The sequence below is a fragment of the Sardina pilchardus genome, chromosome 11 (assembly GCF_963854185.1).
Source record: "Sardina pilchardus chromosome 11, fSarPil1.1, whole genome shotgun sequence".
Taxonomy (NCBI): Eukaryota; Metazoa; Chordata; class Actinopteri; order Clupeiformes; family Clupeidae; genus Sardina; species Sardina pilchardus.
In genome coordinates, this window is record NC_085004.1 from 20,550,693 (window position 1) to 20,563,587 (window position 12,895).

Below are 12,895 nucleotides of genomic sequence, written 5' to 3' on the forward strand. Positions count from 1 at the left end.
CACTGAAGTGCAGTAATATGCTGCAGGTAAACGGAAGTAACCGCCTTTCCACGCAACTAAAACTTCAACGTACATTCTCTCGAGTACAGGAAGTTATGAATACTGTTTGTACGGTGGAAAACAGTTTAGACCTCAGTTCAACCTTAGGCATATCCCATCATGAGCTTGCGAAACAAGAGACCAAAAGTTCAATACATACATTCGTAGTACAATAATTTAAAGGCAAGTTTTCCAAAAACAGTTGATTTCATCTTCAGTAGGATAATAAAACATGGGGAGTATGTGGTGAAGTTGGCATTTCAACAACTTCTCTTTAAGCAGTACTTTGGAGTGTTTGAGATGACAGTCATGTGATTTTTAAAAGGGGAAATAGAGAAAAGCTCAGTTTTGCAAATGATGTCCTCATGATTGTGCAGTAAAAGAACAAGACTTGTTTACTCTTAAAATAAACAACACAGCCAATCATGAGCTGAGGGCTTTTTAAAATGTTAATAGTAGTTGTGCAAGCAGTTAGTGTTTTGTAAACTGCCCTAATCAAAGTGAGATGTGGGATGAGACGAGCCCAGATTTAAAAATGCATACATACAGCTGCTTTTTAAGATCTGGATTGTTTTTTCTGGATTGTTTTTTCTGGACTGTAAAGTCAGTCTTGCTATAAAATGTTGAAGCTCAGAACATGACACTTCACAAACAGAAGCCCAAATGATACAAGGGATGAGACGGGACTTGGCATTCAGTGTAAGAGAGGCCTGCCAAGGCTTCTTAGGCCTACCTTACACTGACAAGATTTGGGAAAGATTCTTGAAAGATTGTAGTCTTCTGAGTAAAGCTTGAATGAGGGGTATTAGTTAAAAGACTACAATCTTTCAAGAATCTATCCCAAATCTTGTCAGTGTAAGGTAGGCTTCAGTTGCTCAGAGTTCCTAGGAGAGTAACACTGGAAATAAGTGTCATTGGCCACTTTGGATTTGGCCCAACTTAACTGGGCAGCTTGAGGGCTTTTAGCATATTCTGAATAGTTTTCTTTCTTTTTTCAGGAAATGATCAACATTTTGTATTCAAAAATGCATCCACAACATAGCACAATGGGCCTCTATTAAATCTTTCATGTAATGCACAACCCCCTCTTCAAACATACAGTGCTCATTAAGAGGTTCCTTTAGATTTGTTTGTCCACAAGCATGTGTTATCTGAGATGTTTGCAATTTACCAAAGGAGACAAATTGTGTGTCATTCCTCTATTAAGATAACTACACTACAAACAATTCAAATTTCACCCAAATGTGCAGGGTGATGCAGTGATAATCTCATATCATTCTCAGTAATTCATTAGTGGTAATCACAAAAATTAGAATTCTTTCAACAAAAAGAACAAGAAAAAGTGACTGACAAGGGGAACGCTGTTGTCACAACGTCCTTAGAGTAATGGCTTCTCTGTAGTTGGAGATCAGCGTTAATACTTGTCCTCTGAAGCTTTGGTGACCTGAGTTACCATAGCTAACCCACACTGTTATGAAGTCAAATGTGACTAAATCCAGGACACCAAACAGGAACTTTGCTGTACTGTGCCAAGACCCGACCCGGCACTGAAGATCAGTGAAGAGCTCCACTGGTCTGAAGCTCATGCCAACTCCAGTCAACCCTTAGATCAATACTTTGTGTCAGTTTGTCTACGGTTTCATTTTGATGGAATACCTTTTCACTTACAGGCTTTACTTAAAAAAAAAAATCAGCAGATATTAAAAGACATTTTAAAAAGAGGAGAGAAATGCACATTCCCATTACTGTAGACCGGTCTGAGGCCAGGCGTTACAGTGTGGCGAATAGAATGCAAGATAGAATTCCATATGTCAAATGGCCACTTTCCTGCTGTAGTCCTGACACTTTTTCTAAACACAGACGAATAAAGCAACCCCTGGCCCCCAGTTCAAAACCTTTTGGGGGTTTCTTCAAGATTGGGCCATGGTCTATGGGTACAGGCCTATGGGCATGACTGGCTGACGGCGTGGCAAGGTGGAGGGGGAAGAGTCGTCTTGTCGTCCCTCTCCTTAGACGGAGAACTCTGCGCCACCTTTGCGTGCTCTGACCATGAGGAGGCGCCGTAGCTGCAGGCCGGCGAAGGGGTTGAACCAGATGAGCGAGGGCGGGCCACCGAACACGGCCTTCATGCCCTCCCATCGCACCCGCCGCTCCCACGTGGGCTTCTCGTTTTTCAACCGCTCAATCTCCTAATGGACACACAGGGGAAGCATGATTGGTTTTTAGTTTTTGTTTTGGTTACATAAATATGGCGCACACACTCACACACACACCAAAGCAGATTTAAGAATGCCAGCAGCATTCAAGAGTGACAGCTATGTCCTTGCATGAACAAAAAGCCTTTCAAGAAGTATAATTGTGTTAAAGTTCATATTCAGTACATTTACAGCCTTTATTTTGATATGACAACAGAGAGAGAGAGAGAGAGAGAGAAAGAGGCTGTGGACATGTAATGTGGAAATAATGGGCCAAAATGGAACTTTGCTCCCATTGAAGTGCTGTTGCTTATACATCAGTCACATGTATAATCCTGAAATAAAGCAAGAACAAAATTGCTAGCGATACCGATTCCATACCAGCAGGTCAGCCGCGATAATTTACATGTAGAACAACCTCTGAAGTGAACACCCCCACACGCAGTCATTTAGTCACCAAGGTATTATATGGGCCTCATTCATGAAATAGCAACAAATTAATTAGCAGGGAAATCATTAATCTATCAGTATTTCACACAGGCAGAGTGGTTCTCTTCCTTTGAATGTACCAGGGGGTCAAGAGGCAAGACAGAGAAATGACCATAGGTATTAGTGGGCTGTGGACCTACTGGCCATCCTTGTTTAGATAAATGCAATTCAACTAAATAGTCAACGCCTGACAGCAATATCTAGTCATCAGAGCGATAAATAAAACAGAGTAGCGACACTCCCATAGACCTCCATAGGGGAAAAAAGCAGCACTTTTTCCAGGCTACTTCCGCGTTATGGGAGTTTTGGAACTATTAACAGCCAATCTCTTGGTCAATGAGTTAATTGATTACATCCCTCCAGCATCCAGAAGTACATCCCACCCTCCTGCGATTCAGCCATTCAGCGCAGGTTTTTTGGAACTTTTGATTGTGTGGCAGCGACATCAGAGAGTGTCGCAACTCTCTCTTTCTATGGCTCTGCCTCTGACTACCAATCTCTGAATGTTTCATAAATGAGGGCCCAGACAGATGTTGCTGATGCAGTTGAGCAACTGGATGTCCTCCTCCGTGACTCACCGTCTCATCGTTGCAGATGGAGTGGAGCTGCGTGCCGAACATGACGGCGGTGAAGGTGAGGAAGAGGAGCGCCTCCATACAGAGGAAGATCATGAGCATGACGGCCACGGGAGGGGAGAAGTCACTGCACTCTGCACAGGAAAGGACAACAGAGTGAGACTCGCTGAGCTTCAAACAGAAGTGTACCCAAAATATAATTCCACCACTTTGATAAAGATGTGGGTCTGCCGATGATGGTTTCAAAACTTTGAATAGAATAAGACCACAATGCCAGGAGGCTTCAGAACAATTAACTACCGAGGAATACGTCGTTATTGTGGTACACAGAATAGCAGTTTTCAAACAGGTTTCTGCACATTTTTTTGATAATTGCTTGCCGAATTTCTGACTGTGACGGACATTCAGACATGAAGCATATATGCAGAATTTGTTGTTCACATCTAATTTAGAATTTCTGTCAATTGGTGTTACGTTCGCTTGGCCGATAATGACGCCTTATAAATGCGGTCGTGCTGTCAGGTGTTCATGCCAGACAGCGGAAGAGTGTAGTTTTTACACCGGGAGCATGGAGGATTCAAAAAGAGTTGCTATAGCCTTGCTGCATTGCCAGCAGCATGTTAGATAGATGGAACTGTTCAGTGACATTAGGGGGCCTTAAAAAATTGGATTCACATAGCAGCTGTGGCAGCAACATTACGGCAAAATGACTGGGTAAGCAGCAGAAAAAGTTACGGTAGCAGATATACAGACATATGAATTCAGACAGCACAACAAAAATAACTCAAGCCGTTTTCAGACAGATGTGTATTTCCGTAATGTTCACAGACGTTTTATGCACACCATATGCGAGATTGCTCTACCTAAATACGTACCATTCCACTGGACTTTGACACAGGTGAAGAACTGATAGCCAGTCAAACATAGTGCATGGGCTGATATCAAGGCTACATACATCTACAAGAACAAAAACAGAAGAGGAAAGTTAATCTCTAGCAGACATTCATTTGTCTGTTATGTAGACACATTAAACAATCCCCAGGAATGTTCCCTATATCAACTAACAATGACCCTCAGATAAACCCAAATAACCTGTGGCATAGAAACATGACAAGAATGCAGCCTGGCTGGTCTGCCGTCATTTATGCTAGTTTGTCTTTGTACGCCACTGGCTCTCATCTTACGTTCCCAGGTCTGGCTTGTCTTACATTTGATTGCTGTCAGTGGTTTCAAAAGAATGACCATTAAGACCCCAGGCAGGTAATCCAACACCACTCAGACAACCAAGCAAGGAAGTGCCTGCATTTTCCCTACAATGGCTGGCATTTTAGCACCTGCTATAGAAAAGCAAGCATGCAATTGAGCCAGCCAACTGCTGAATGCCCCAGATAAACTACAGGAGGGTGGAGGTGGGGGGTGGGGCAGGCATCACTACCACTGATCTATAAAGAATACCTGGATAGACTATCTCATTAGCCACGTTTACATGGACAGTTTTTTGTCATTCCGATCAAACTATTCCGATTGAACATTTTTGCGCCGTCTGTTTACATGGGCTACATTCTATTCCGATCAGACGTCTGTTAGCGCTTTAGAATCTTTGATCGGAATAGCGGTTGTTTGTTACTTTTCATTGGGAGGATATTACAGTCAATCCGAATGACCGTATACATGAGCGTTCATTCGGAATAGCAACGGACTACACCACCTCTTCTATTCCGATTACAATTCTGATCGGATCAGGATTTTCATTCCAATTGAGGTGTTTATATGACGATTTTTATTCCGATTGAGCTGTTTTTTCCGTTTCTAATCGGAATAGAAGTGTCCATGTAAACGGGGCTATTGTTGCTGACCCATCAACAATGAAGCCAATGGAACTGTCCCGAGTGGTCCAGAGGTCCCATAATGGCGGCGAGGTGTTCCAATTCCATTGTTGCAGAACGGCAACATTCTTTTACTGTCTTTTACCAGAGAGGGTTAAAGCGGAGCGAGAGGCGCAAACGTTCCATCATTTCCGCGTTCTGTCTTCACAAGGGGGAGGGGGGCTAAATCCCCCTTTAAGCAGACCTGCTAACATTCGAAATGCACTGCTTGTGTGGGTTGCCGATCTGACAGAGATCGATATCCCACTATGACGTCTTTGCAACACGCCCCTTTAAGCAGACCGGAACTGTTCGAATTTTGCTTCCATAGAGATGCATTACGTTGCTCTATCTTGTCAATATTTAAGGATCTTTGCTTTTAAAGTTTTTTTTTTTTTTAATTGAATTTACTGTCTATGCATTCCTATGGAAAGTGGTCCCATAATGGCCGCCCCCATGTAGGCTTCAGAATTTTGACGTAGATGCTCTATCCAGGTATTCTTGGAATCAGAATCAGTGATCACTACCCTCATACTCACAGTGAAGAGCACAAAGAAGCGCTGATTTTTCTCGCCCACGCAATTATTCACCCAGGGACAGTGGTGATCCATCTTGCGGATACATCTCTTACAAATGCTGCAGGGGAGGGATTCAAAAGGAGGGGGGAGAGGCAAAGTTATCATCATCACGAAGACTTCAGCAGAGATCACACCCAACCAAGCCTGGCAACAGGATATTCCCTGCTGCTATCAGTACTGTACTCATCATGTTTATATATCTTCTATGTTTGTATGCATCATGTACAGATGTCACATGCATGCCAAAATGTTTACATATTTCCCACTGTAATCAATCAATATTTAATACTTCATGTATACACGCTTATCTAATATCTACATTTCAATTTCAATGCATCATGTACGTATGGCACATGTACGCTTGAAATGCCTATCTTGATTAATGTGTGAACTCATCTGCCTGCTTCTGGTTCTCTCTTCTCGCTTTCCTTTCCTTGTTTTCTCTCTTGGGGCAGCCGTGGTGTACTGGTTAGCGCACCGGGCTTGTAACCGGAGGGTTGCCGGTTCGATCCCCGACCAGTCCACCATGGCTGAAGTGCCCTTGAGCAAGGCACCTAACCCCTCACTGCTCCCCGAGCGCCGCTGGTTGGGCAGGCAGCTCACTGCTCTGGGTTGTGTGATTCACCTCACTGTGTGTTCACTGTGTGCTGTGTGTTCACTAATTCGGTTAAATTGGGTTAAATGCAGAGAACTGAATTTCCCTCACGGGATCAAAAAAGTATATATTCTATTCTATTCTATTCTCTCTCTCTCTCTCTCTCTCTCTCTCTCTCTCTCTCTCTCTAAAAGATAGTTTTTCCTTGTCATGGGAGTGTCACTGAGCACTGGAAGACAAGCTGCTGAGTCACTCATGCCCCATTCAGTCTCTCAGCCAGTTCAGCGAGGACTCTCCTGGCCATTAAAACAGTCCTCTCTCAGACAGCAGAGTAATACACAGACAGGCACCCCTGAACCCCCTCCGGAGGGGAACGTGTGTGTGTGTGTGTGTGTGTGTTGTGGTGTGGTGTTCCAGTGTCTGGCTCGGTGAATACCTGCAGTGATGGGCTCTCTCAGGCTTGATGCTGCAACACTTTGGGCACTTGTAGATGACCTCACCAGGCTTTAGCTGTAAGCTGTCCATGTACTCTTTAGTGGCATTGCCCTTGGGAACTGCTCCCTGCAGAGGACAAGAGGAGCAATATTAGTTGGTATTGGTGAGAGGTATGATATGGCTGAATCAATATGGCATGGCTATTGCAACGAGTACAGCCCAAGAGATCTTATACGTTTCCTCTGCTTGCTGAAGCTCAACCTGTTATGAATCTCACATGAATCTGAGAGCAGAACTAAATATTATGACTAGTTCACACATTGACCTCCTCCTTTTCCCTGATTAAACTATTATATGCATTTATTACACAGCTCTTCAGAGTGCTGCAGACAGTTCCATACACATGAATTTGTTCTTTGCATATCTTTCAAACTGTCACCCAACTGACTTCACACACGGTGTGTGCATTGCTGATGACCCAAGTGACAACACTATTGAGTATGAAGTTGTTTGAATATGAAAAGCTAAAGGTATTTTTAAAGGACAACATTTACAGGATTTTGACAGCACAACAAGTGACACCAGATGCAGTGTTGGGCATGTTTTGCAAAGGCATGGCACTAGTTTTACTAAATGCAAAGTCTAGTCCAGGCTACTTTAGCTGGTGGTTGGATGCCTTAAAATGTTGTCTCACCGGATCAGTCAGCATGGTGCGTATATGCGACGACAACGCCATCACGGCCATGAAGTTGAAGGCTACTCCGTTGACCAGTGAGAACCAGAAGTTCTTGGAGGGGAGCAGCATGACAAAGTTGACCACAAACCCGGCGTAAAGCACCAGGAACCAGGTTATCACAGCGCACACAATGCCACAGCTGTCCTGGATGAACCAGATGCGGTCCCCTGGCGCTGAACACACCCTCTTAAGCTCCTCCTCTTCGCCAGCCAGCAAGGGGTGATGCTGCTCCACATCCCGTAGCCGATGGCCTGAGGACTGCATTCTTCCTTGAGAAAGAGAGAAAGACAGAGAGATGTACAACAGAGGTATGGAATGGCAAAAAAGTAATAATCATGGATCACCTATGTGTCAGTACTGTTCATTCATATATCCTTACTGCCAAAGTAATGAACAGGACAAAAACAGCACAGGAAATAGCCTCCACCATACTGGCGGACGTCATAAAACACAAATCAATAGCAGAATGGCTCCTCCAGGATATGGATCCTGGGGCTTTGGAATTGAACACCACAGGTTATAAATTACCCATCAGAAATAGAACAGCATTGATCGACTATCAGAGCCTTGAAAAAAAACATTGATAATGCTGATATCTCTCTGGATTTTTCAGTATGTGTAGAAAACTTAGATATTTCTCCCACACGAAATGACCAAAATGCTAAAAGTGTTTACATATGAATGGGATCACATAGTACAACAAAACTGTTCTTTGATGCTAAATGCTATTTCAGAGCAGAAGTCACTGCACTCTGCACAGGAAAGGACAACAGAGTGAGACTCTCTGAGCTTCAAACAGAAGTGTACCCAAAACATTGTTCATTTCATGGTTCATTTGAATTATGCTCTCCACTGACTTCAACAAAGCAAATTTGCTTTTGCTTTTTGCACGTCATTTCAGATGCAAATTTTCAGTTTCGGACAAATGCTGTCTCTAGGGAAAACTGGCGCAACATGCTACGTGGCCTGCACACGGAGCCAAGACTCACCAAATGAAACAAGAGAAACAAAAATAGTGAACAGAGAATGTCTGTTCTAGAGCACCCACGGGTGATAGAGGTCAGAAAATTATCCCAGAGATATCTTGCTCATCTGGTACTAGAAATAAATAATATTTTCTATTGTCAAATCAGTTCTAAAATTTCAGTTCTAAAATCAGTTCTTGGAAACCAGCTAGACTTGTAATGAAAAGGTAGAGAGAATAGGCATTGAATACAGGGCAAAAGCTAACTATATGAATATGAACTTGTGCTAAGAACGCAAAAATCTAACAATAACCACAGTCCATCTCCTCTCACACTCTGTCCAAGACATGTTTTTCAAAGCTATACAGAAAAGGAATCTTGTGTAGGTGTTGTGAAAACATAGTTTGTTCAGGAGTATCAACAAGGAGTAGAGGTTAGAGCATTCAACCACACCCACAGCGATCTCTCACTCATCTGGTACCGATGGAAATGTTGCCACATATGGCTCTTTGATGAGCAATGCCTTATCCGACCACAATTACACACAAGCGTATTTACACTCATTAAATGTAGACTAAAATGTCGGGCATATCCAGGGGTACTTCTGGTAGTACTTCACCGACACGATTGATCAGGAATAGTAGCCATTAAATATAAGCAGGGTCTCATAAAATCTTCTTTGATATAGTGATAATTTAGTATAACTGACTCCTAAGTGACACAAAAAAGGACCAAACTAAACTTAATCAGACAGGTTTCCTCTCTTTCACTCACCTTTCACTATCCACCCTACAGTAGCATGCTGTGTGTGGCCCTCATGTCTTCATTGGTGGGGACTTGTGTGGCACCACCCCCTCCACAGACCCACCTGCAGCAGAAGTGAGAGCGCACATTTAAAAAAATTCAAAAAATGCACATCTTTTGTATTTGAGATGATAAGCGGAAACTATGTCAGTGGCTAGAGCAATGCAGCACAGTGCAGCGCCCTATCTACAGAAGTGGGTTGGCAGAAATGCCCCAGACACATCAAAGCCACCAGAATCAGCATTAAATATAGCCTACTCCCCAGTAATACCATGGTTGTCTAAAAATCCTACTCATGCATTCACATAAACACACACACACACACACACACAGACACACACACACACACACACACACACACACACACACACACACACACACACACACACACACACACAAATCGTGAATTATTTGCACTATCAGATGGGAATTTATGACAAGTTTTGTCTCATGGCATCATGGGAGGGGGTCAGTCAACAATCACGTATAAGCAAAATGTAAATTGGACTCAGAGAGAACATGTCCAGTACACTAGAAATGCTGACATGCAGTTTTGATGTAGATGTAAGGGCCATGAATAAATGCATTGCAGTGGCAGACTGTCCTCTCAATTCTAAGCTTTGATCTCAAACAGTCACTTCTAAACCATTCCACTGACAAGAAATTAACCATAGCTCAATATTAGTAATAGGCACATGCAAACTGAGGCACTGAGGCATTAATTGAGGCATAACCGACGTCAAAAGCTTTTGCTGTATATTCCTTAAGGCCTAAATAAATTACCTGGATACATTGACGTTTGTCACTCGAGCAAAGCAACTAGATTACAATGTCACTCATTTTCATGATGCATCTGACTACATGCGCGCATCACAGAAATTGATAAACAGTGATCAACTATGTAGGTTTTGAACCAAATATGTACTTAATCTTTTCTTTGCGAAGTAACTTTAACTTATAATCAGCATCCAACAATACTGCTAATGTTGACAGCTGAAATTCTACGAAAGCACTTGACTGATCTTGGATAGCCACCGCTAGTTAGCTGACCCGTGGTAACGATGACACACTGGCCAAACCAAAGTCCTTGCTAGCTGCTACTGTCTCTGACCAAGCTAACTAGCAAACGTTACTTGCTTACCTATTTGTCTCTGACATTACTACAAACATAAGAGTACTGACGTTAATTAATTTAGCCAGCTGACAAAATCACCAGAACACACGTCTGCTGCCAAGCTCTAGCTATCTGCTTATGTTTACCTACTTGTCTGAGACATGTATGCTGTTGCTAACTACAACTTCAACCACACTAACGTGCCGTAACTTACACGCAGAGCCACATTAACGCTACATGTGCATTTCGTTTTCTTTCTCACAGCGATTTGATCCATAGAAAAGTGTTGTTTGTAAATACTTGTCATACATGCAAGGAGCTAGCTAGATAGCATTCTACATCACTAAATGGATTAGCTCGCTAGCTAGCTAGTAAATGTGCTTTGTGTGACCCCCTACTCGGCACTTACCGCAGTAATTCCTGACCTACACACAAGATTAGTCACACTGTCTTAAATAGGATTTCCAAGCGGCGTCGCCACGCGTATTATCACCAATACTATTCGAACACTGACAACATTTCAATCCTCCATAGTTGCCTTCCTTATTATCCGAAAATGTGACTTCCGGGACTCCCCATCTCTTCCCGCATGCAGGTGTTGTCCCTGTGCCCGTCACTCTCAGAATACCACTCCTTTTACGATTGTACGCATGCGCAAGAGCACTTCCCTCAATGACAGACCTTAAAAGGTTAGTCTGGCCAGACATTCTTTATTTCATTCTTCATACACCCCAAAATTCCAGCAGCAAATATAAGTATACCTCAAAACAGAATAAGGTTAGCAGGATTATAGCATACAGTGATGATGTTACCATTGTAAGTGGGTCAGGTTAATTAATAGGCTATGATGAATTTGGCAGATTATTGCTGCAAACAATTTTCCTTCATAATTAAGCCTATTAAACTGGCAGATTCTACAGTCCTTGTAGGCTAATGTAATGAGTGTATCACTGGCGCAGTGGTTTTGTTCGATATGGATCACAAATTCAAAAAATAAAAGGCAGGAAGCAACAGAGATCACCTGGATGGCCTATCTCTCTTTTTACCGAATTCTGCCTCTCAATGTTTCACTTTGTGCTGTGTGGGCTTAATATTCCTGCTCTGAAACGGGAGACAATCAAACTGGCTCAGACCAAATTTGATTGTCTGTTAAGCTCAGTTTCCCACAACTTTTCAGATAGATTGAACCTTTAAAATAGCCTAGTCTGGATAAGAGATGGTAGACCTAACCTATAGGCTATTTGACACATTCATACATTACCAGACATGCTTAGGTCATTAGATTTAGTTAATTTGGCTAATTGATTTAGATATGGTAGCATTATACACTTATTCTGCAACTACATATTGTTGACAAGAGGTGGCAGTCTTTGCTATATATACAGCTCTGGTTGATTAACAGCCTGTTCTGGTTGTTCGAGATAAACCATTGATTAGCCTACCAATTGGTCAGGAGGAAGCAACAATATGAAAGTGTCACTTGTGTTGTTTGTATTGATGCTGTATAAGAAGACAAATTGTATAATATCTGTCTTATTAAACTCCACCACTCCTTTGCAGATGGTGCTTGTTCCACAATCCATGCAATATCCAGTGCCACAACCTCATTTAGGTTGACTTAAGGGCCAGCAACACCACGTCTCCAGTTGAGAAATGCCAGTGTTGGTCAGGACAGCAAAGATTCCAGGAACATTATGCAAAAGTCACACATTAATTCAGACAGGTATGGCATTTTAAGAACTTTCGAATAATTGTAAAGATTGTTTTCATCAATATATAAACATAGCATTGAATGAACATAATGTGTTCATTCGAGATCTTGATGCGAGGATATTTTAAATCAGGCAATCCAAAGGCCTTTTTTTAAATGAGTAACATAAGCTTAACCTCTGTGTTGCCACAGTTTTATTGCTCATTGTAATGATACAATTTTTTTTAAAAATCATAGGCCTACTGCACACTCTATCTCTTTCTTCTTTTTATTGATACCAATGTTTTGACCTGTTGGCCTTTGGATTGGCTGATTAAAATAAAGTTCTTAAATGCCATACCTGTCTGAATTAATGTGTGACTTTTGCATAATGTTCCTGGAATCTTTGCTGTCCTGACCAACACTGGCATTTCTCAACTGGAGACGTGGTGTTGCTGGCCCTTAAGTCAACCTGCTCTGCTGCCAGTCACCATTGAGGAGGTCAATGTGGAGGTGGTGAACACATACAAGTACCTGGGCGTACATCTGGACGATAAACTGGACTGGTCAGTCAACACTGAAGCAATATACAAGAAAGGGCAGAGCAGGCTGTACTTCCTGAGGAGGCTGCGCTCCTTCAATGTCTGCAGCAAGCTCCTCTGGATGTTTTACCAGTCTGTTGTTGCCAGCGTCCTCTTCTATGCTGTGGCATGCTGGGGAGGAAGCACTAGGAAGAGGGATGCTGGGCGACTAGACAGGCTGGTAAGGAAGGCTGGCTCTGTTGTGGGAGCTGATCTGGAGTGCATCACTTCAGT

General features: G+C 42.6%; 1 protein-coding gene across 1 annotated transcript; it reads right to left on the reverse strand.

Moving 5' to 3' along the window:
• Positions 1-1,223: 1,223 nt before the first annotated feature.
• On the reverse strand, positions 1,224-11,004 carry zdhhc7 (zinc finger DHHC-type palmitoyltransferase 7). Its single transcript, XM_062549087.1, has 8 exons — positions 10,800-11,004; positions 9,247-9,340; positions 7,466-7,776; positions 6,773-6,897; positions 5,703-5,799; positions 4,174-4,255; positions 3,302-3,432; positions 1,224-2,228 (listed from the first exon to the last, which is right to left on the reverse strand). The coding sequence occupies exons 3-8, from the start codon at positions 7,769-7,771 to the stop codon at positions 2,049-2,051; spliced, it is 921 nt and encodes a 306-aa protein (XP_062405071.1). The 5' UTR covers positions 7,772-7,776; positions 9,247-9,340; positions 10,800-11,004; the 3' UTR covers positions 1,224-2,048.
• Positions 11,005-12,895: the final 1,891 nt, after the last annotated feature.